This window comes from Thalassophryne amazonica, chromosome 12 (assembly GCF_902500255.1).
Source record: "Thalassophryne amazonica chromosome 12, fThaAma1.1, whole genome shotgun sequence".
Taxonomy (NCBI): Eukaryota; Metazoa; Chordata; class Actinopteri; order Batrachoidiformes; family Batrachoididae; genus Thalassophryne; species Thalassophryne amazonica.
In genome coordinates, this window is record NC_047114.1 from 103,312,528 (window position 1) to 103,338,566 (window position 26,039).

The 26,039-nt window shown below is 40.7% G+C and overlaps 1 protein-coding gene across 1 annotated transcript in view; it reads left to right on the forward strand.

The window, feature by feature from the left end:
• dnajc1 (DnaJ (Hsp40) homolog, subfamily C, member 1) overlaps positions 1-26,039 on the forward strand; it is a 125,931-nt gene that overhangs the window by 16,144 nt on the left and 83,748 nt on the right. Inside the window, 2 exon segments of the mRNA XM_034182648.1 lie at positions 15,152-15,253; positions 19,147-19,193. Coding sequence (XP_034038539.1) covers positions 15,152-15,253; positions 19,147-19,193 — 149 coding nt within the window.

The window sequence follows — 26,039 nt, forward strand, 5'->3', positions numbered from 1 at the left end:
AACCAACATCTGCAACATTGCGTGATGATTTACCCTCTTTTAAGAGTTTGATAATCCTCTCCTTTGTTTCAATTGACATCTCTCGTGTTGGATCCATGATTCATGTCAGTCCACTTGGTGCAACAGCTCTCCAAGGTGTGATCACTCCTTTCTAGATGCAGACTAACGAGCAGATCTGATTTGATGCAGGTGTTAGTTTTGGGGATGAAAATTTACAGGGTGAATCCATAATTTATTCCTCAGAATTGAGTGAGTCCATATTTTTTTCCCTCTGCTTGGTCTAAAAAAGTAACCGTTACTGACTGCCACAATTATTTTCCTGATATCTTATAGTGTTTTTTAAAAGCCAGAAAGATGCCATTTGAAATGACTTTAGTTTTGTGTCATGTCTGTGATCTGCTTTTTTTCTACAAAATTAAACAACTGAATGAACATCCTCTGAGGCCGGTGATTCCATCATTATTGCCAGGGGTTGTATGTACCGAGTTTCGTGAGGCTGCGACGAAAAACCCCAATGCGGAGGGTTTTTGAAAATTTCTAGGGGGCGCTATTTTGCGATTTCACTGTGACCATGTGCGACGCCCCCAAAATATCGAATTTCGGATCCGGCCGGATGACTTTGCAAAGTTTGAGTTTTTGAGCACGGCAACAGGCTGAAATTTCGATTTCAAGAGTGAGAATAATAATAATAATAATGATAAAAATAATAATAATAAACAGCACAATTACAATAGGGTCCTCGTAGGACTTTTTCCTTCTCGGGCCCTAATAATAATAATAATATAAACAGCGCAATTACAATAGGGTCCTCGTAGGACCTTTTCCTACTTGGGCCCTAATAAGTACAGAAATTAACGCTCCTGGGTCTAAGGCCTTTTTTGGCCATTTCTCTCGCCTGGACTTTTTTTAAAATTGTTATTATGCTGTTCTAACAACACCATATGAGCCACAATCAAGTAGTATATACCCTTTTTTCAGGACAAGCTGAATTTTCATAATATACACAATTTGTTCTATTGTATGAAGGTAGAAAAAGGTGTAGAACAAGAAATGCAAAGGAAAAATTTAGGCTAAAAATAAATCTTACAATTTTTTTTATTGGAAAAACACACTAAACACCAATGAATAAACAAAGTCATGGAGGTCTACTTGACCAATGTGCAAAAATTTGAATTTCTGGAATAAGTTAAAAAAAAAAAAAAAATTTTAATAAATAAAGTCACTCGTCCTAACAGATTAGGTGTGGTGGTACTCAAACAGTTCCTGTCAGCCACCAGGAACAGAGCGACATCACATAGAAAACACTTGGGTGGTTGGGGGATTCTTCAGGCTGGACAGGAGTTGTAGGTGGAGATTCTTGAGGCTCATCACTAAAACAAGAGAGAAATCTGATGACCCCAGCACAAATAATGCTTTTTTGAAAGTATTCACAGACGCTTATAAACTTTTACCTAGAAAACAGTATCCAAACTTTATAGAGGGCTGCAAAAACAAAAAGGTAATAACACATTTTATATAAAATCTAAATGGGAAGAAGAACTCAGCATTGTTCTGTTAGAGGGTGATTGGCTCAAGATGTGCAATACACAACAAACCATAACAAGCTCCAAAAGGTGGAGTGAATTTGGGTGGAAGTGCCTAATGCCTTTCTTCATTACTCCTCAAATTACAGCTAAAGTACAAAGGTTTGATCAGCCGTGTTGGAGACAATGTGGTCACTCGAATGCCAATCACTGTCACAGTTTTTGGACATGCACAAAATTAAAACCTTTCTGGGACATTGTATTTGAAACAACACAAAATATTTTCTCATATGCAATTCCCAGGGATCCCAAATCTATCTCCTGGGCCTTCTAACAGAAGAGCTTTTTCAGAAAGAGGACATGTATCTTTTTAAAGTTTTGTCAGTTGCATCGAAAAAAGCTGTCACAAGAAACTGGATTAAACCCGACCCTCCAAGTCTTAATCACTGGCTGGACATTATAGAAGAAATCTACATTATGGAGAAACTGACCTTTTCTCTTAGACTTAAAGGACATGTCTTTTTAAAATGCTGGAAAAAATGGTTAGAATACACACAAAATATAAACTAAATGTAAACAGTGACCCACGTTTTGTTTGTTTTGTTACTGCAAAAACTCCAATAAAAAATAAGTATATAAAAAAACAAAAACGAGAGAAATAAGTTACTTTGTGTATCTTGTAATACCTCTCATTATACTGTTATTATATTATAACAATATAGCATTTACACTGTAATCTCACAAAGCCCCCAGGGGCCACACCTAAGTACCCCCATCCACCCCAGGCCAAAGGTGTGAAAAAGTGTGACAGACAGGAACAAAGGAGCTCCAAGTAAACTCCCAAAGTAAAACTACAATCTTAGCTGGTGTAAAATCACTAAAATGTGAGTTTCATATAGTCTGTTCACATAACAAATGCATAGACGCACATGTTCATATTGTTTACAGTGCTAAGCAGAGGAAAACTACATATTCTCCAACAGGAAAAAAAACATACACTCAAAACAATATAATGCACTGCTGTTTATCACAATTTACTATAGATATAATAGTTTTACTGCACTTCTTATTACCTATAATAATTTGGATACTCACTCCTCAACTGGATCCAAACGCACGAGATAGTCCAGCTCCTCGTCTGTGTAAAAACTCTCCTCACCAGATGAGCCTGACTCGACATCGCTGTCGTCAAAAATCTGCTGCAAAGCTTCCTAGACAGTGAAAGTTTTCTTTGCCATTCTTGCTTCTTCCCAGAAAAAGTATATCAGATGGTTGCGCGCAGGTCAGTGCGTAAAGGCACTGGGGCGCATGGAGACGCTTCCTTATTTTATCATAGATTCATATTCAATTTATTATTATACCCTTGGGTAAAATTAGTTTACAGTGAGTGAGTCATCTCGTTCGGTAAACACACAGCAAAACACAGAACAAGACAAAGTGACAGCAGTGCTAAAAAGCTAAAAGAACCACAAGGACGGCCCCAAAGTAGAATAAAAGCAAGATGAGTTAAAACATCAGTAGATAAAAAGTCTAAAAACATATCATACCGAGCCAAAAGGATAAAAAACTAAATAAATAAATAAAAATAAAAATGTGCTGTTCATATAAACAAGGTAAAAGAGATTATACAAAAATAAATACAAAAGTTATATTTAAGTTTGTTACTTGTTTACAGCACTGATGGCTGCTGGTACAAAACTGTTTTTGTAGCGTTTAGTTTTACAAGCTGGTCCCCTGAACCGCCGACCTGAGGGGAGCAGCTGAAACTCACCATGAAGAGGGTGGGAGGTGTCTCTGGGAATCGAACCAGCGATCCTCTGTACCTGTTTGATATACATGGATTCTGGCTGAAGCTGAGCCTGTCCAATCAGCTTGCATAGCAACAGAGTCCAGAGCCGTTTCTGGTTCGTGACATTATTTCCTTCACCGTATTGTGTTTTTGCTGTTCTGTAGTACATCTATTGTTTGTGCAGTGCACGTGCGTAATTGTGCACAATATACTTTGATATAGGCTCATTTTTATGATTTGATCTCATTTATAGCTGTAAAAAGTGTCAGCCGAGTGACTACAAGCGTACAGAGTTGAAGCAGATCATTCTCTTGTTCACAAACAACCTTTGTCATGAGTATTTGCGCTCTGATTGGAGAACCACGTGTCACATGTATAAGGTTCACACTGCCATTGGACAGCCATTTTCAGAGCTTTAGAAACACAGGTTGGAGAGGGCCAAACTGGAAACTGAAGACGTGCTGAAAGCTTGAAATCTCATTTTTATTCTGCAAAAAAAGTAAGTTGATGGCTTCTACTGATCAAAAGATACACATGAAAATATAAAGCAAACTCTCTGAGGTCGTATACGACCTCGTCGACCCCCGAGGATTAAGTTATGTGTAATAAAATGGGATGACGGGGGAAAGTATTGAACACGCTTACTGAAAACAAAAAGCCTTTGCTGGTAATGAAGCTTCAAGATGCCTCCTGTATGGAGAAACTAGTCACATGCATTGACCAGGTGTGATTTTGGTCCATTCTTCCACACAAACAGTCTTCAGATCTTGAAGGTTCTGTGGACCTCTTCTATGAACTCTGACCTTTTAGTTCTTTCCATAGATTTTCTGATGGATTCCAGTCAGCTGATTGGCTGGACCTTTCTAGCAGCTTTATTTTCATTCTCTGAAACCAGTTGAGTTTTGTTGTCTGTGTGTTTGGGATCATTGTCTTGCTGAAATGTTTACCCTCCTTTCATCTCCATCATCCTGGTAGATTTCGTTTTTTTTTTTTTTGTAATCAAGAATGTCTTTGTACATTTTTCCATTCATCCTTCCTTCAGTTATATGAAGTTTGTCAGTGAAGAACAGCCCCACACCATCAATCAATCAATCAAGTTTTTATTTCACACCATGATGTTCCGCTTCCAACCTTCACTGTTGTGGTCGGGTGTTTTTGGGGCCACTTGACCTCCAAACATGGTGTGTATTGTGGCATCCAAAGAGTTCAGTTTTGGTCTCATGTGGCCAGACTATATTCTCCCAGTATTTCGCATCTAAATGTTGTGCAGAAAACTCTAAATGAGCTTCAACATGCTTTTTCTTTAGCAATGGAGTCTTGTGTGGTGAGCATGCACACAGGCCATGGTGGTTGAGGCCATCACTTGTTTTCTTTGAAACAATTATTCGCTTGCTCTCCACAAGTGGTGCTTGGTGCTTGGACAACTCTTCTGATAATTTTTTCTCTCCTCTGTCAGTATTCTTGTGAGGAGCACCTGGTTGTGACCGGTTTATGGTGAAATAATGATCTTTTCACTTTCAGATTATGGCCCCACAGTGCTCACTGGAACATTCAGAGGTTTAGAAATCCTTCTGTAACCAATGCCATCAGTATGTTTTGCAATAATTGTTGAGAAAGTGAAGTACATGGACCCACGCCAGGGGGGCGTGAATGAGCGGCCAATAGGAAGTCCGAATAAATAACAATTTATTCTGCAAATGTGCACAAACAACCAAATATGCTTTTAGTCTGTCAGTCACAAAACTCAGTGACGCGTGGGCAGGCCCGAGGGTAGGAGATGCCTAACCAGAGAAGAGCCGAGACCCACGATGTTCCACCGCCAACGGAGACCTGAAATACGCCGGAGCCACCAAGTCCTGAGTCCCCAGGTGGCCACTGCTTCCAGCTGTCAGATCCGGTACTGCTGGCAGGTAGAGACACAGGTTAAGGTGGGTCAATCACAGAAAACCTCTTGTGGGAATAAATCCAGATACTCCCAGAGTTCAGAGGAAAACTGGAGGACGTGCAGTGTCAATTGTTATACTTAGTAAATCAGAAGTTAGGAGTGGAGACGCCAACTCCTCCAACTTCCACAAACTCGGCTACAAGCTGCAAGTATAAATCACAACTGCAAAGACTTCAGAAAACAATGAATGTGCATACGGCACAAAGCGGCTGAGCGAGTTACCTTTAGGGTAAGCAGATAACTCGGCAGAGTTCTGATGTCTCTCCCAGGCTTGTTATGGATGGCTGTGATGTGTGTGACAGCTGTCAGCTTCTGAGCACCTGGTGACTCCTCCGCAACTGCGCCCTCTGGTGCCTGAAACCCGACAACAGGCAGGGCGCCCTCTGGTGGTGAGCCAGCAGTACCTCCTCTTCGGGCGGCCCACACAACAATAATAAGGTTAAGATCTTGAGAGAGCTCTTTGTTTTACCCATCATGAGACATTTCTTGTGTGACACCTTGGTAATGACGGACCTTTTTATTGGCCATCAGTTGGGACTGAACCAGCTGATATTAATTTGCACTGACAAGGGGCAGCACTAGGGATGGGTAATAAGATTTTATCTTTCAATGCCATTTTATTGAGTCTTAAAGTAAATAAATATGAAATTGGTCACTGGATCCTTGATCTCTGGGCTTAAATAAAATCTACATGGTGGATCCTTGATCTCTGGACATAAATAGAAATAAACAAAAGCTGTAGTTTTTTGTCAAAAGCATTTCCTTTCAGACATTTTGGCATGAATGTCATGCCATACCTCTGAGCTGAACTCAGTCGGCTGCTGCATGTCAGTGCAGGACATCTCAATTTGGGAGGAAAAAAACATTTTGATCGATTGCAGTTTGTTTGTATTACAACGTTTGGAAAGAGGTGTTATTTGATTTAAACAGCAATTTGCATTGAAGTTATTAATTCAGACCGGACTCTAAGTCGACTCAGCAGAGAGCCACACAGGGTTTGGAGCTCTGAGAACGGAACGGAGGACGATTCTCGTTTCTTTCTCGCAACAAGACAAGAGTCCCAGTTAGTGACTTCAATCAGCACAGAAGTGGCTCATGATTGACACCTTTAAATGGCTTTGAGTGGGGTTAAGAAGCAGATGTGTCGCTTCTGAAAAGCAGTGAAGAAAAGAACCAACGAAGCAGTGGGTCGAAGCACTGCTTCATTTAGAGCCCGACCGATATGGATTTTTTGAGACCGATGCCTATAATGATATTTGGATGAAAAAAATGCAGATAATCGATAAATCTGCTGAATTGCCGATAGCCGATAAATCAGCCGATATTATTATTTTTTTTTTTTTAATGAGTATGAGCTAAAAGCTGAAGCTTTGTCCTCATAAATATAACAGAGAAAAATTTTCAAGTTCAAAAAATGCAATCAAGAATTAAACCTGTGAAATTAGCAAATACATATCCTTAAAAAGAGTTGTGAAATACATCTGATCTTGTACCTCTTGTTGCTGCAACTTAGGTTATATTACAGGTAGAAAAACGTTTTCAGTTGCAGACAAGTAATTGTGAGAGGAAAGAAACACAAACACTAAGGAAACATTTTCACAGCACTCCTTTATTTTTCTATTCTGCAGCTTTCAAGAACAAAAAACATTCAAACAACCTTAGTGCAAGCCGAGGTTGGTTTCAGTGCTGGTAGAACATTTTAACAAGAAAACATGGACCCTGATATACTACGGGGGCCGGTGATGAACACATTTAAGCAGGGGTGTAAGCAGCTCTCAGTTGAATGGAGTCAGAGCTCCATCTACTGGACAAACGATGCAAGGACATTTTACATTGCCGACACAAACATTATTTCAGTAACTGTTCTGTTTGAGAAATTATCGGCGTTCTATCGGCCAAATTTTGGCCGATAGTGAGTACTTTGAAAAAGGTTTATATCAGCCGGACAATATATCGGTCGTGCTCTAGCTTCATTGCTTCAGGCTTCAAAGCAGAGCTGCGCTGCAGAAACGGTTGATTACAGACCCGCTGCAGGGTCTGTAATCAATGTAGAGAAATTATAATTTTCCCGACAAACACCTTCAAAAACAATGGCCACTCTGAAGGACCAATAAGGGAATTAAGCAAAAATGTTATTGGTGTCGGTGGATTGAATCATTTCTTAACGATTCTCGAAAAGAACCGGTTCCCGACAACCCTAGGCAGGACTGCTTCCTAATAACTGATACTGTATGTAGTCTAATAAATGCTCCTTCTCTAATAGAAGCTCCCCCTTGATTTATTTTTGTCACATTGCACGTAGTGAAATTGTGAATTCCTGAGAGAACACAGTAAAATGCAAATGAAATAGTCCTACCTCATTGCCACAAAATCTCAATTCTGTTCTGGTTTCAAAGTTGCTTATGTAGCCGCAGTGCCTCTTATTTCAGACCCTTCCCTGCCACTTGAACATCTGCTGCTCCCCCCCCCCCCAAAAGCAGCTGTCTTACTGTTTTTGGCCAGGGTTGCAAGCTTATCCTTGTTCCTACACCACTCCCATATGCATTTCCTGTGGACTAGGAAAATCCAAGTGGCATGGTGCCTCCCCTTCTCTTCAGCTTCTTTCATACATTTTAACTTGAATGTAAAATGTTTGTGCAGAGTCATTTTATGTAATTGTGTAGCAGCTACTGTGTGCAGAAAACATTTGTTTTGAGTCTGTGTTGCTCCTCTTGCATGCAGTATGTATACGTACCGTAAGGCCATACTGTGTACAGCATGCACATGCTCACAGTTGTCAAAAACACCCCCATTCATGAAAATTGCAGGTCCTGGGTGCTTATGAGAGTAAATACGGTAGATTTTAGCTGGTATCTTGGCTTTCCATGTCTTTTTCCACTTCCCTTTCTTCAGGTGTTCAATATTTTTTTTTTTTCTGTCATTTCACTTTATTACACATAACTTAATATCTGTACTTATTTGTATTGATTTCTTTACTTGGATTGTTACTGACACTGGTAAAATTTCATGTTGGACTGACAAAATAAATACTTATTTTAGTTACTGCAGTATTTTTTTTTTTAACTTAGATTTTTTTTTATTGAATCTTTTCATAACACAGCATATCACACAATCATACGTCAGTAATATATGTTACATTAGTATAGCACTCCGTTGAAACATGCCATAAAATAAACATCACAATCAGTTTTTTACAGCAAAGTATACATGGTTTCAGCATCACAACGTCAAAAGGGAAAATGAATGGGGGGTACCAAGGCACTGCCAACACAACATCCAAGAAAGAGCAATTTAGGTGTACAGAATGTGGCTTTACATGAATAAGGCTTCTGTACGACCCCACCGGGCAGCAAAAATAGGCTTTTGAAGTCTTAACATGTATGTTATCTTTCCAATTGGTAAAGTTCCCTTACTTCTTGGACCCAGATATTGTAAGTGGGTGGCTTTAGTTGTAATACACTTCAAAGCTGCTGTAAGGAGGATGTTTAAGAGATATGATTTAGACCCTTCCTGCACCTCTTCCGGAACAATGCCAAGTATCGCAACTGTAACATCCTTTGGAATGACCGCTTCAAAAATCTGGTTTAGAGCCCTGTATACCTCATCCCAAAAGTTTTTTAGTTTAGGGCATGACCAGAAGATGTGTGTATGTTTAGGTATTGCTGTACCGCAGTTTCTCCAACACAAGCTTGGTGCATTGGGGTCCATCTTAGCAACTACATCTGCTAAGAAGCTTCCATTTAAACTCCCCCCATGTATTGGAATTTGTAGTTTTGTGAGCCACTGCCCATGCTTCCTCCCACATTTCATCAGAAATGGTTTTGGCCATCTCTGCCACCCATCTTCGTTTTGTTTGAGTAGGCTTATGCTGATCCATTGATAAAAAATACCCTATATAACTTTATCAGTTTCTTATCCCCTTCACCTTTTTGGAATTGAGATAGGAAATTTTCTATTGGTGTGGGGTTTAACACTTTCCCATTCCTTGTGTGTGGTCAGAAAAGAGCGCAACTGTAGATACCTAAAGAAATCGGTTTTCTGGAGTTGGAAATGCCTACGTAGCTCTTCAAATGACATAAGGTTATTTTATCAGTTAGATTATGAATAAACCACCAGCCCTGATCAGCCCATTTTGCAAAACCTTTGTCTAGGATATTCGGAGTAAAGGACTTCATATGTCCAATGCTTGTTAGGATTGAGAGAGCTCTTGGTAACTTAATGCAACTCGTACTTTATTCCAATATTGAGGGTGGTTCTCGTCCACAATGACAAACCCTTCGTTGAAACATCTAAAAAGGGTAAAACCGTTAATGGTTCAGAGCACATCGTTTGTTCAAAGACCACCCATCGTGTATGGTTATCACTTTGAATCCATGATATCAGCGGCTTTAATTGAGCTGCCCAGAAATAGTATTTTAGCACAGGAAGATTGAGCCCCCCTTTTACTTTGGTTCGTTGGAGTGTTTTGAATTTTATGCGAGGGCGCTTACCTTGCCAAATAAATTTGAGATAATTTTATCCAATTCAACAAATGTGGACTTTGGTATTATTATTGGTAACATTTGGAACAAATACATCAATCTTGGGAGAACATTCATACGGATAGTTTCTATGCGACCAAGAAAAGAGAGAGGTAATGCTGACCACCGCTCTAGATCATTTTTAATTATGTCTGGAGTTTTACTATAATTGACGTGAAACAAATCAATCAATCAATCAATTTTTTTTTTATATAGCGCCAAATCACAACAAACAGTTGCCCCAAGGCGCTTTATATTGTAAGGCAAGGCCATACAATAATGATGTAAAACCCCAACGGTCAAAACGACCCCCTGTGAGCAAGCACTTGGCTACAGTGGGAAGGAAAAAACTCCCTTTTAACAGGAAGAAACCTCCAGCAGAACCAGCTCAGGGAGGGGCAGTCTTCTGCTGGGACTGGTGGGGCTGAGGGAGAGAACCAGGAAAAAGACATGCTGTGGAGGGGAGCAGAGATCGATCACTAATGATTAAATGCAGAGTGGTGCATACAGAGCAAAAAGAGAAAGAAACAGTGCATCATGGAACCCCCCAGCAGTCTACGTCTATAGCAGCATAACTAAGGGATGGTTCAGGGTCACCTGATCCAGCCCTAACTATAAGCTTTAGCAAAAAGGAAAGTTTTAAGCCTAATCTTAAAGTAGAGAGGGTGTCCTGTCTCCCTGATCTGAATTGGGAGCTGGTTCCACAGGAGAGGAGCCTGAAAGCTGAAGGCTCTGCCTCCATTCTACTCTTACAAACCCTAGGAACTACAAGTAAGCCTGCAGTCTGAGAGCGAAGCGCTCTATTGGGGTGATATGGTACTATGAGGTCCCTAAGATAAGATGGGACCTGATTATTCAAAACCTTATAAGTAAGAAGAAGAATTTTAAATTCTATTCTAGAATTAACAGGAAGCCAATGAAGAGAGGCCAATATGGGTGAGATATGCTCTCTCCTTCTAGTCCCCGTCAGCACTCTAGCTGCAGCATTTTGAATTAACTGAAGGCTTTTTAGGGAACTTTTAGGACAACCTGATAATAATGAATTACAATAGTCCAGCCTAGAGGAAATAAATGCATGAATTAGTTTTCAGCATCACTCTGAGACAAGACCTTTCTGATTTTAGAGATATTGCGTAAATGCAAAAAAGCAGTCCTACATATTTGTTTAATATTCCTCTCTCTCTACATGTAAATCATGTAGAGAGAGAGGAATATTGATGCCTAAATACTTAATACCCTCTTTCGGCCACCTAAAACCACTTTGTCGCTTTACGCTGAGGGCGATGCTACTATTGATATCCATTGCTTCTGTCTTATCAACATTTATTTATAACCAGAAAAATAACCGTATTCATAAATCATTCCTTCAAGTGTGGTATTGATGTTATAGGTTCTGTCAGATTAATAGAACATCTTCGGCGATTCGTGGTATTGATGTTATAGGTTCTGTCAGATATAATAGAACATCTTCGGCGTAGAGTGAGATTTATGTTCTGTGCTAATCAGATTCCCTTAATGTCATCATTGTCCCTGATGAGTTGGGCCATTGGTTCAATGCTAATTGCGAATAAAAAGGGGCGACAGCGGGCACCCCTGCCTACACCCACGCTCTAAATTGAAACTGGACGATCTGACACCATTGACTCTGACAGCTGCCTGTGGGGACGAGTAAATTGTGTGTATCCAATCTGCAAATTTAGGCCCAAATTTAAACCTCTTCAATGTCTGAATTAGATATTTCCAGGACACGCGATTGAATGCTTTTTTGGGCATCTAAGGAAATATAGCTGTTGTTACTTTCTCTTTCTGATGGGATATAATATTAATACTCGCCGTAGGTTATTTCCATAGTGCCTCCCAGCAACAAACCCGGTTTGATCTGGATGTATGATTTGCGTTATATCATTTAATCGTCTAGCAAGAATAGCTGTGAGAATGTGTACATCTCCGTTGAGCATAGATAACGGCCTATATGAACTGCAGTCGGTAAGGTCCTTACTCTCTTTATGTAATACTACTATCGTGGCTTCAGACCAAGATGGCGCCATTGTTTTGGTTTCAAGAGCATGGTGGTATGCATCCAGTAAAGGAGGGGTAAGAATATCCCCAAAACATTTAAAAAAAATTCATTTATGAAGCCATCCGGGCCAGGACATTTATTATTCTTAAGGGATGAGAACTTGTTTTATTTCCCTTTCTTGAATTGGCTCATCCAGTTCTTTAGCTACTACCTTGGGTAATTCAGGGACATTTATATTGTGTAAATAGTTTGCTATACTGGCCTCGTCGGAACAAGTATCATTATCACTGTATAGAGCTTTATAGAACTCAGCAAATGTCTCTGCTATCTCTCTTGGTTTTATAATAGATTTATGACCTAATTTAGCTTTTGAACTACCTTGAAGACTGCTGTTTTCTAAGTCTGAAGGCTAAGAGGTCTACTTGTTCTGTTCCCATTTCATAATACTGTTGCTTTGCAAAGCGCAGGTTTCCCTCAGTTTTTTCTGATAGTAAGTCTTGAAGCTCCCTACGAGATATATTCAGATCGTTCAAGATGTTGGGTGCTCTACTCTGTTTATGTTTGGATTCCAATTCTCTTATTTTAACCTCTAATTCTTGCTGTTTGGCCGCCTTTTGTCTTTTTTTTGTTGTTGTTGTTGCATAGGAAATAATGCAGCCTCGTAAATAAGCCTTTGCACAATCCCACAGCATAATTGGAGATGTCTCCAGTGTTCTATTTATATCTAAATAATTATTAAACTCTGTTTTAATGAGAGCAATGAATTCCTTATCGTTAAGAAGAGAGGCATTCAGTCTCCATTGCTTGGATGGTGGGGTCAGTCCTATATCCCATTGGAGTACAACGGGGCATGATCAGAAATTGTGATGGGCAATATTGTGATATCTTCAATTCTGTATACTTCAGCTTTAGCAGTAAAAAAGTGATCAATTCATGAGTAAGATGTGTGTCTGTTCGAATAAAAGGTAAAATTCCTCTCCTTAGGAAATTTAGACCGCCATATATCCACTAAGCCAGCTTCTGCAGATAAGTTTTTTTTTAGCATTTTACCCATTTTAGATATGGGGGTTTGAGAAAGAGGTTGTCGATCCAAATTTGACATTACACAATTAAAATCCCCCCCCAAAATCAGAAGCCCAGAGCTATACTCCGCAATCATATTAAAAACTGATTTTACAAACCCTGCACATCTTCATTGGGAGCATGTACATTTATAAATGATACTGCTATCCCATCAATTATCCCATTCACCAATATAAATCTGCCTTCCCTATCTCTGTGGACCAGAGTTTCAGTAAAGTTGATTTGCCTATGTATTAATATGGCTACCCCCCTCTTCCTTCCAGAGCACTGTGATGAATATTAAATTTTATCAGCCCAAGACTTTTTCAATTTTTCGTGTTCATCATTTGACAAGTGTGTTTCCTGTAGAAGTGCTACCTGACACCTTGATTGTTTGAGTTGCAATAATACTTTCTTTTAATTGGACTATGAATACCCCTTACATTATAACTTATTACAGTTAATGTACTCATGGCTATTACATGAACTGCAAAACATTAATGTGATGGAGGCAGAGACGGCCAGTTAGCATACAAGACCAATCATTTGAATAAAGTAAATGCTGAAAACCAGAATAACAACTTAAGATGTGATAATATTGCTGTACAGTATGTCCATGTTTGGCAAGATTGATGTACAGGTGCTCTGTTGTTCGCTTAAGTGTAATTAGATCCTCGGGGAACAGAAGGATCGGAACGCAAAAACATTTAACATTGTGTGTTAATAACATTGTGCAAAATGGTGGGTTTAGGTCCCTAGCCACTATAATAAGTAGCAACAAACACACGCCACAGATACTGGCTGTGTGTAAATAATACTAAAGTGGAGAAAGTAAAAAGAATAACTGCGAAAGTTCAGGCTCTTGCATCCAATAATATAAATACCTTAATAACATGTGAAATATATCAGAAATATTCATACAGAATGTGCAAGCAGTTCTAGCTTTAACTTTATAATATTTATATGAGGGTTAGTTAAATAAAACCATTTTAAACATTTTTCCTGAGACAGACCAATTAAGAACTTGGATAAAATACTGTTCATATTCACAATAAGTGGTGGAAAGGGCACCTTCAGATAAAACAAAACACAAATGATCCAATGTTGCAAACCACTGGTCCAAGTCGTCCCAGGTTAGTCTTAAGGGTCCGTTTAAGTTTCCAATCCAGTGACTGAGGCGGGGAGGATAGTCCCTTTAACGTAAGCCATGGCTTTCACGGGGTCTCAAAACTCCTTACTGTCCTCTTTGTAAGTAATCCTGAGTCTTGCTGGGTAAAGTAGTCCATAGTGCACATCAGTCCGTCCTCGTAAAACTTTCCGTACACCCACGAAGGCGGCTCTTGCTTTGGCCATGCTGGTAGTGTAGTCTGGAAATATTGCGATCCTTTTCCCATTATAGGTCAGCGGAGCTTGGTCCCTAGCTCTTCTCAAAATGTCCACCGCGTCTCCATCATAATGCAGCTTAGCGATTATGACTCGGGGTCCATCTACCACATTCTTGGGTGCGAGCACACGGTGTGAACGGTCAACTTTTACAGCCCTTTCCATCTGCAAAGCCTCCTTGATAATCTTAGAGACCTCACTAGGGCTGGCGGAATTTGGCTGCTCTTCAACGCCGACTATTCGGTTATTTCTGCGTCTCATTCTCCCTCCATATCCTCACATCTGTCCTGTATTTTCACTAGTTCACTCTGGAGTTCACTCACAGTAGTCTGCAATGTTGTTACTTCGTCAGACCATGCTGATAAACTCTCACGTCCTCAACATCAGTTCCCATAGATGTGATTTGTGCTCGTGTTGCTGCGGCGTTGCTGGTGATTTCGTTGCGTATAGCCTTAATGTCAGCCTTGAGAGCGTCTAAATCCTCAGAAAGTACACTCCGTATTTCCTCTTATAATTTTGGAGATGTCACCTCGTATAGAGGCCAAAACCTCAGCTTTTACTTCCTCGCTCATGTCCAAGTTTTTTTTTTGTGGGTCTTTATCTTCTGAAGTGCGCTGCCTCGTGATAGATCTAGTGTTAGCTGCTAGCTGTGCTGTGCTATCGTTGTACCTGAATTTATGTAGTTTGTCTGCCATTTGAGAGAGACGTGCAATGATATGTGTCTCACTTCGAACTACAAACTGCCAACAGTCCAGTTTAGGTCACTTTTGTAACAAAAGATCGTTTTTGATAAAGAATATGTGGAAGGATGCAGGAGCTCTGAAACACACGTCTTTACTCCATCTTGGCTCGCTAGCACCCACCTTACTGCAGTATTGAAATGAAATGTGACCTTCTGCATGTTTTCAGGATGCCTCGATGGCAGACATTAAGAAAGCGTACCGGCGCCTGTCTCTGTCTCTGCATCCTGACAAGAACAAAGATGAAAATGCTGAGACTCAGTTCAGACAGGTAAGCAGTCTAAACCTGATTGTCATGATTAACTATTGATCAAACTATCTGCTGAACCAGGAACTGTATTTCTGTAGTCTTTCGTGTGTCTGAGCTCATTACATCTTACATGAACAGCTTAAGACAATCAAATCTATATATCTATACACTAAGCGTGGAGTTCCTAGTTTTTGTCCTCAATGTTCTCTGGATCTGCTCACCTCACACCTTTAGTTACAGACGCACATCATCTCTCTTTCACAAATCCCCTTAATTGCCCACATTTTGTGGTTAATTAAAACCGCCGATCTGTACTACCCATTTCTGCCAGAGGGCGTTTTCGCCTAGCGAGTATGAATCCGTCCAGCTTCCATGTCTGACATTCAGTGCACTGTCACTGAGCACTGCTTTCTTCCCCTCTGAATTTCATCAAGCTAGGTCACTGAAAATTATCTGAAGATGTTTTCTGGGGCAAAAACATCCACAGATTCCAAATATGCCATCACATTTGCTCCAGCTATTATGGTTCGGGCGCTACGGGCCCCACTTTTAACACCGAAAATAGCAACGCCCAAAAAACTTTGCTAGTTCAGGGTTCTCCCCAAAAATGTTTAGTATAGCGGTGCTGTTGGGAAGTACCACCCGAAGCGGCATGCAACGCTTCCACTCGGGGTCCTATCCGGCCTTGTGTCCTGAACCCCAAAGACAGAAATGAAAATCTTTGTTTTATTTCTGGTCTGATTCTGTGCTGAATTGTTGATTACAGTACTTAAATTAATCTAAAATGTTTGTGTTTCATTGACACACTGTATGTAACAAATGTTCAGTAAACTTATTTGAAAGAAAAAAGAATGTACAGAAAGACAATTTAAAATGTGGGACATTCCAGACATTTCCGCTGCATAATTTTCAATTTGAAAAGTCACAATATCACCAGGCTGGGAGCATTCACTTCAGTGTGAGAAAATATCACCTTGTCCTTGTGATTCAGATTTTGACACCCCTCTATACTGTCAAAAAATAAAAATACAAAAAAAACAAAACGTCCAGCTTTCCTCTGAGTCGCAGGTGCATTTTTTGGAAAACATCTTATTACTCTGCATTTTACTCTGCATCTGTCAGCATTTCTCAGCGTGTGATGTACATTTTAGGAAAAGCAGAAACATCAGGCTGACACAGTGAAGAAACGAACACTGCTTCATCCGACAACAAAGCTTCTGAGCTTTCATTGAAAGTGAATGTTCGGATTTACAGAGGCTGTACAGAGAGACAGGAGGCGGCACACTTCACCACAAAACTCGGAATTTTGGACACGCAGATTGTTGTTGCTTTTTTGTTTTTTTTTTTGTTTACATTGGTAAAAAGTCGGAATACGTTATTTTCAGGATATAATGGACTTTCTATCTAACCGAAACAAAAGATGCAGAGATATGTAATGGTTTGTGTCATCTGGATGTAAACAAGATAAAATAAAGAGCTGAACATGTTTATGTAAATTTTCCCGCAAAAGCGGGTTTGCGTGCCGTTAGATTCCCACCACGTCTACTGCTAAAACATCACGAGATGACACTACACTCTACTGGCGCTAGATGACAGTATGACCCCCCCCACCTTCTTCCCCTTGGCCATCTCCACTGCACCCCGGACTTTGTTCCTCCTCTCCCCGGACTGTATTCAGCACCAGCCCACCTCAACTACAGAGGATCTTCAGACAGTACAAAATCCCAGTTTACCTTAAACCTGTTAACACCTTGAACACAACCTGTTAACACCTTGTATTCTATCAGATGTCAGGAAAACTGTAACGAACACTACATAGGTGAGACTAAGCAACCGTTACACAAAAGGTTATACCAGCACCGTAGAGAGGGCACCGGTGGACCTCAGTCTGCAGTTTATCTCCACCTTAAAGACACTAACCACATGTTTGAGGACAAGGAAGTTAAAATCGTAGCCAGAGAAAAGAAATGGTATGAGAGAGGGGTCAAGGAGGCATTGTATGTGAAACAGTTGAAACCCAGCCTTAACCAGGGAGGGGTCTGAGACATGCTTTGTCCCCTGTTTACAATGGGGTACTCAGGTCAAAGCAGTTTCAGTCTTTAGTTAATGGTAATGAGTCATTCACATCATCAGGACAGCTGTCAGGAGAGCTGTCAGTCCCATTGTTAGGAGGGACAGCTACCCTGTCATTAGGAGAGCGCTAACTAGAGCACAGTAGGTGCTAATTAGAGCAATTGTTTAGTTACTAGCCTATAGCAGTCTGCCTCTCGGTAGGAGGGGTCTGGTTAGGTTTAAAACTTCAGCTTTGCTGGCTTCTGTTTGTTCTTCTCTACAAGAGTCAAGACAGAAGTCAGACTACCAGAGCAAGTGTTTTAGCTGAGGAAGCTTCTGCGATTTGAAGCGAAACGTCCTCGCGTCAAGCTACCCAGTCCAGTCGAAGATTCAAGCTTCTCTACTTTGGAAACCACCTGGACAACTGAGAGCCTTCACATACATAGCAATATATTTATTAGATAACAGTGAACATGTCTTTTTTTTAAAAATGTAACATATTTACATTTTATATATCGGTCTGTCTATCCGTCTCTATTTTTCTATCTATCTAGTAAAGTAGATCAGTAATTTAAAGTCACATAGTGAACTGTTACTTTTAAACACTTTTGAACAGAAAAATGTATTTAACTTGTATTTAAATTCTCTGTTGAAATACATGAGGTGGGCTTAAATGAAGCATGCTGGACTTAAATGGTTCCACCATGAGGAAGACTTAAAAAAGACAATGCTTTCCTTTCAAAATGTAGGATATACTCACAAACTAGGCATGGAGCCAGCAGTTACTACTGTGCACACATTCAGAAATATAAAGTTCTTGTCATTGAATATTAGCATGCGCTCACTGTAGTTTGTATGCATTTTGATGGGATGTACCATTTAAGCCCACCTGTTAAAAAAAAAAAAGTTAATTTATGAAATTAATCAGCTCTACAGAACAATTTATGATGCATTTATCTAAATATCAATGTTAAATAAATAACAAAATGTTTAATATTTGTAGCTGACAACCTTAGTTCTTGTGGCAGAGTAGCATTAACTGGGCTAGGCATGTTAGCATGAGATCAGCTATGTTTGCTAGCTCATAAACTCATCTTTCCATTTGAAGGGAATCATGTAATATGGCAAAATACTATTTATAAGTCAAAACATTTATCTCTTACTTGACATAATATTTGTAGCATAGCCTCGATTCGCCCTAATTACATAAATACATCAATGCTGTCTCAACAAAAACCTGAGGTTTGGAACTGCAGACAGAGACGGTGTTTCACTCCCAGTTGAGTTTTTTTTAATTCACGAAGACTTTTAATCTGGCTCCAACAAATTTTTAAAAGCTACCAGAACCATTTTCAACAAACGCCTTCCACCTCTGGGGTCCAGCAAGCTGACGACCTGACTGCAAGCAGCCATCCTGTCGGTAAAGCCAGACGACACAAGCCTTTGGGATCACCCGGGGAGATCACTGAGTTAACCCCTACTAGAGGTTAGGGTTAGAGCTAACCCTAACCCTACTCCTACTCCCAACCATAACTACCCCGACCTCCCACTTCACTTGTAATTTCATGCAGCCATCACGGAATGAATTAGAATGAATTTGTGCTGTTGTGACGAAAATGAGGCGTTTTTGTCACAGTATCACAAACCAACAGATTAATGTATATTTCGTGCTGCTGAATCACAGCTTGCCGTGAGACTGGGTTGTGTATGTGTGTGTGCGTGTGTGTGTGTGTTCAATGACAACAAAGGTTCTTCTATTATGTATTTAAGATTGTTTTTAAGACTGAACTGGAACCCTGTTGGACACTGAATCCTGAGCTTTTGCTTTGTTGCTGAATCTGAGGTTGTGTGTGGTTTTGCAGCTGGTTGCCATCTATGAAGTCCTAAAGGATGAGGAGAGACGGCGGAGGTGAGTTGGAGCTGTCGGCACACAGCGGTAAAACGGGAGCGGCCCTCAGGTGGACACAGCACCCTGTATCATGGTCCTCTTCTGATTAACAACATATGAATAGGGACAAGAAAATATCCTTGGTGGCAGAGTGAAGCCACGGTGCTTCCAAATTAAGAGGTCACTAGCAAATACAGAAACACCTGTGTCACATCCACAACAGGTAAGTGCATCACGAAAAGGAGAACGCAACCAAATTCAGCATATGTGACAACTTCATATGATCACGTGTGTTTTGTAAATTCACACAGCGTGCACAGAAACACAGACATGCTGCAGATAGCCACAAAATAAAGGAAGTACGAACAAAACAGAAACACACTGCTTCCTCTATTCCTCATCAAGTTACAGGCAAATTTCTATGAAGGTTGTAAACACAAAACACATTAAAGGTTAGTGATGAGCCAAGTCTAGACAGAGATCCTGGACATGATTCTTCTGGTGAGTGTTTAGAAGGACTTTGTTCAGACAGTCAGTGTTTGTCTTGTTGGGTCATTGGTCAGGGCTCAGAAGGTTAACCATAATCCCCTAATCACTTCACTCAGTGCAACAATAACCCCAGTCACTTGTTATTAAAGAAGACTTGTAAATGACTTTGACATCTGTTATTAAGGCTAATTTATTATAGGTGCTGTCAGTGACTTTTAAAATGTATTACACCCATGAAGGACATAATAAAATTGCCTGAGTATATTTATCAATCAATCAATTTTTTTATATAGCGCCAAATCACAACAAACAGTTGCCCCAAGGCGCTTTATATTGTAAGGCAAGGCCATACAATAATTATGTAAAACCCCAACGGTCAAAAACGACCCCCTGTGAGCAAGCACTTGGCTACAGTGGGAAGGAAAAACTCCCTTTTAACAGGAAGAAACCTCCAGCAGAACCAGGCCAGGGAGGGGCAGTCCTCTGCTGGGACTGGTTGGGGCTGAGGGAGAGAACCAGGAAAAGACATGCTGTGGAGGGGAGCAGAGATCGATCACTAATGATTAAATGCAGAGTGGTGCATACAGAGCAAAAAGAGAAAGAAACAGTGCATCATGGGAACCCCCCAGCAGTCTACGTCTATAGCAGCATAACTAAGGGATGGTTCAGGGTCACCTGATCCAGCCCTAACTATAAGCTTTAGCAAAAAGGAAAGTTTTAAGCCTAATCTTAAAAGTAGAGAGGGTGTCTGTCTCCCTGATCCGAATTGGGAGCTGGTTCCACAGGAGAGGAGTCTGAAGCCTGAAGGTTCTGCCTCCCATTCTACTCTTACAAACCCTAGGAACTACAAGTAAGCCTGCAGTCTGAGAGCGAAGCGCTCTATTGGGGTGATATGGTACTACGAGGTCCCTAAGATAAGATGGGACCTGATTATTCAAAACCTTATAAGTAAGAAGAAGAATTTTAAATTCTACTCTAGAATTAACAGGAAGCCAATGAAGAGAGGCCAATATGGGTGAGATATGCTCTCTCACCCATTTATTTATCTGGCTTTTAGCAGGATTATGTCAATCAATCAATCAACTTTTTTCTTGTATAGCGCCAAATCACAACAAACAGTTGCCCCAAGGCGCTCCACATTGCAAGGCAAGGCCATACAATAATTATGAAACACAGTCTACGTCTAAAGCAACATAACCAAGGGATGGTCCAGGGTCACCCGATCCAGCCCTAACTATAAGCCTTAGCGAAAAGGAAAGTTTTAAGCCTAATCTTAAAAGTAGAGAGGGTATCTGTCTCCCTGATCTGAATTGGGAGCTGGTTCCACAGGAGAGGAGCCTGAAAGCTGAAGGCTCTGCCTCCCATTCTACTCTTACAAACCCTAGGAACTACAAGTAAGCCCGCAGTCTGAGAGCGAAGCGCTCTAATGGGGTAATATGGTACTATGAGGTCCCTAAGATAAGATGGGACCTGATTATTCAAAACCTTATAAGTAAGAAGAATTTTAAATTCTATTCTAGCATTAACAGGAAGCCAATGAAGGGAGGCCAACACGGGTGAGATATGCTCTCTCCTGCTAGTCCCCGTCAGTACTCTAGCTACAGCATTCTGAACCAACTGAAGGCTTTTTAGGGAACTTTTAGGACAACCTGATAATAATGAATTACAATAGTCCAGCCTAGAGGAAACAAATGCATGAATTAGTTTTTCAGCATCACTCTGAGACAAGACCTTTCTGATTTTAGAGATATTGCGTAAATGCAAAAAGGCAGTCCTACATATTTGTTTAATATGCGCTTTGAATGACATATCCTGATCAAAAATAACTCCAAGATTTCTCACAGTATTACTAGAGATCAGGGAAATGCCATCCAGAGTAAGGATCTGGTTAGACACCATGCTTCTAAGATTTGTGGGGCCAAGTACAATAACTTCAGTTTTATCTGAGTTTAAAAGCAGGAAATTAGAGGTCATCCATGTCTTTATGTCTGTAAGACAATCCTGCAGTTTAGCTAATTGGTGCGTATCCTCTGGCTTCATGGATAGATAAAGCTGGGTATCATCTGCGTAACAATGAAAATTTAAGCAATACCGTCTAATAATACTGCCCAAGGGAAGCATGTATAAAGTGAATAAAATTGGTCCTAGCACAGAACCTTGTGGAACTCCATAATTAACTTTAGTCTGTGAAGAAGATTCCCCATTTACATGAACAAACTGTAATCTATTAGACAAATATGATTCAAACCACCGCAGCGCAATGCCTTTAATACCTATGACATGCTCTAATCTCTGTAATAAAATTTTATGGTCAACAGTATCAAAAGCAGCACTGAGGTCCAACAGAACAAGCACAGAGATAAGTCCACTGTCCGAAGCCATAAGAAGATCATTTGTAACCTTCACTAATGCTGTTTCTGTACTATGATGAATTCTAAAACCTGACTGAAACTCTTCAAATAGACCATTCCTCTGCAGGTGATCAGTTAGCTGTTTTACAACTACCCTCTCAAGAATCTTTGAGAGAAAAGGAAGGTTGGAGATTGGCCTATAATTAGCTAAGATAGCTGGGTCAAGTGATGGCTTTTTAAGTAATGGTTTAATTACTGCCACCTTAAAGGCCTGTGGTACATAACCAACTAACAAAGATAGATTGATCATATTTAAGATTGAAGCATTAAATAATGGTAGGACTTCCTTGAGCAGCCTGGCAGGAATGGGGTCTAATAAGCATGTTGATGGTTTGGATGAAGTAACTAATGAAAATAACTCAGACAGAACAATCGGAGAGAAAGAGTCTAACCAAATACCGGCATCACTGAAAGCAGCCAAAGATAACGATACATCTTTGGGATGGTTATGAGTAATTTTTTCTCTAATAGTCAAAATTTTGTTAGCAAAGAAAGTCATGAAGTCATTACTAGTTAAAGTTAATGGAATACTCAGCTCAATAGAGCTCTGACTCTTTGTCAGTTTGGCTACAGTGCTGAAAAGAAACCTGGGGTTGTTCTTATTTTCTTCAATTAGTGATGAGTAGAAAGATGTCCTAGCTTCACGAAGGGCTTTCTTATAGAGCAACAAACTCTTTTTCCAGGCTAAGTGAAGATCTTCTAAATTAGTGAGACGCCATTTCCTCTCCAACTTACGGGTTATCTGCTTTAAGCTACGAGTTTGTGAGTTATACCACGGAGTCAGACACTTCTGATTTAAAGCTCTCTTTTTCAGAGGAGCTACAGCATCCAAAGTTGTCTTCAATGAGGATGTAAAACTATTGACAAGATACTCTAACTCCCTTACAGAGTTTAGGTAGCTACTCTGCTCTGTGTTGGTATATGACATTAGAGAACATAAAGAAGGAATCATATCCTTAAACCTAGTTACAGCGCTTTCTGAAAGACTTCTAGTGTAATGAAACTTATTCCCCACTGCAGGGTAGTCCATCAGGGTAAATGTTATTAAAAAATGATCAGACAAAAGGGAGTTTTCAGGGAATACTGTTAAGTCTTCTATTTCCATACCATAAGTCAGAACAAGATCTAAAATATGATTAAAGTGGTGGGTGGACTCATTTACTTTTTGAGCAAAGCCGATAGAGTCTAATAATAGATTAAATGCAGTGTTGAGGCTGTCATTCTCAGCATCTGTGTGGATGTTAAAATCGCCCACTATAATTATCTTATCTGAGCTAAGCACTAAGTCAGACAAAAGGTCTGAAAATTCACAGAGAAACTCACAGTAACGACCAGGTGGACGATAGATAATAACAAATAAAACTGGTTTTTGGGACTTCCAATTTGGATGGACAAGACTAAGAGACAAGCTTTCAAATGAATTAAAGCTCTGTCTAGGTTTTTGATTAATTAATAAGCTGGAATGGAAGATTGCTGCTAATCCTCCGCCCCGGCCCGTGCTACGAGCATTCTGACAGTTAGTGTGACTCGGGGGTGTTGACTCATTTAAACTAACATATTCATCCTGCTGTAACCAAGTTTCTGTTAGGCAGAATAAATCAATACGTTGATCAATTATTATATCATTTACCAACAGGGACTTAGAAGAAAGAGACCTAATGTTTAATAGACCACATTTAACTGTTTTAGTCTGTGGTGCAGTTGAAGGTGCTATATTATTTTTCTTTTGAATTTTTATGCTTAAATAGATTTTTGCTAGTTATTGGTGGTCTGGGAGCAGGCACCGTCTCTACGGGGATGGGGTAATAGGGGGATGGCAGGGGAGAGAAGCTGCAGAGAGGTGTATAAGACCACAGCTCTGCCTCCTGGTCCCAACGCTAGACAGTCACAGTTTGGAGGATCCCAAAAAATTGGCCAGATTTCTAGAAATGAGAGCTGCTCCCTCTAAAGTGGGATGGATGCCGTCTCTCCTAACAAGACCAGGTTTTCCCCAGAAGCTTTGCCAATTATCAATGAAGCCCACCTCATTTTTTGGACACCACTCAGACAGCCAGCAATTCAAGGAGAACATGCGGCTAAACATGTCACTCCCGGTCTAATTGGGGAGGGGCCCAGAGAAAACAACAGAGTCCGACATTGTTTTTGCAAAGTTACACACCGATTCAATGTTAATTTTAGTGACCTCCGATTGGCGTAACCGAGTGTCATTACTGGCGACGTGAATTACAATCTTACCAAATTTACGCTTAGCCTTAGCCAGCAATTTCAAATGTCCTTCGATGTCGCCTGCTCTGGCCCCCGGAAGACAATTGACAATGGTTGCTGGTGTCGCTAACTTCACATTTCTCAAAACAGAGTCGCCAATAACCAGAGTTTGATCCTCGGCGAGTGTGTCGTCGAGTGGGGAAAAACGGTTAGAGATGTGAACGGGTTGACGGTGTACACGGGGCTTCTGTTTAGGGCTACGCTTCCTCCTCACAGTCACCCAGTCAGCCTGCCTTCCCGACTGCACGGGGTCTGCCAGGGGGGAACTAACGGCGGCTAAGCTACCTTGGTCCGCACCGACTACAGGGGCCTGGCTAGCTGTAGAATTTTCCACGGTGCGGAGCCGAGCCTCCAATTCGCCCAGCCTGGCCTCCAAAGCTACGAATAAGCTGCACTTATTACATGTACCGTTACTGCTAAAAGAGGCCGAGGAATAACTAAACATTTCACACCCAGAGCAGAAAAGTACGGGAGAGACAGGAGAAGCCGCCATGCTAAAACGGCTAAGAGCTAGTAGCTACGCTAAGCTAGCGGATTCCCAAACAGGGAATCCGACACTAGACAGGCTGTGGAGCAGCACAGGTAACGCACGACAACAGTGCTAAAATAAAATAAAAATCCACTAGACAGGCTGTGGAGCAGCACAGGTAACGCACAACAACAGTGCTAAAAAATAAAATAAAATAAAAATAAAAATCCACTGGACAGGCTGTGGAGCAGCACAGGTAACGCACAACAACAGTGCTAAAAAATAAAATAAAAATAAAAATCCACTGGACAGGCTGTGGAGCAGCACAGGCAACGCACGACAACAGTGCTAAAACAAAATAAAAATCCACTAGACAGGCTGTGGAGCAGCACAGGTAACGCACGACAACAGTGCTAAAATAAAATAAAAATCCACTAGACAGGCTGTGGAGCAGCACAGGTAACGCACAACAACAGTGCTAAAAAATAAAATAAAATAAAAATAAAAATCCACTGGACAGGCTGTGGAGCAGCACAGGTAACGCACAACAACAGTGCTAAACAAAATAAAAATCCACTAGACAGGCTGTGGAGCAGCACAGGTAACGCACGACAACAGTGCTAAAACAAAATAAAAATCCACTGGACAGGCTGTGGAGCAGCACAGGTAACGCACGACAACAGTGCTAAAACAAATAAAAATCCACTGGACAGGCTGTGGAGCAGCACAGGTAACGCACGACAACAGTGCTAAAACAAAATAAAAATCCACTGGACAGGCTGTGGAGCAGCACAGGTAACGCACGACAACAGTGCTAAAACAAAATAAAAATCCACTGGACAGGCTGTGGAGCAGCACAGGTAACGCACGACAACAGTGCTAAAACAAAATAAAAATCCACTGGACAGGCTGTGGAGCAGCACAGGTAACGCACGACAACAGTGCTAAAACAAAATAAAATCCACTGGACAGGCTGTGGAGCAGCACAGGTAACGCACGACAACAGTGCTAAAACAAAATAAAAATCCACTGGACAGGCTGTGGAGCAGCACAGGTAACGCACGACAACAGTGCTAAAACAAAATAAAAATCCACTGGACAGGCTGTGGAGCAGCACAGGTAACGCACGACAACAGTGCTAAAACAAAATAAAAATCCACTGGACAGGCTGTGGAGCAGCACAGGTAACGCACGACAACAGTGCTAAAACAAAATAAAAATCCACTGGACAGG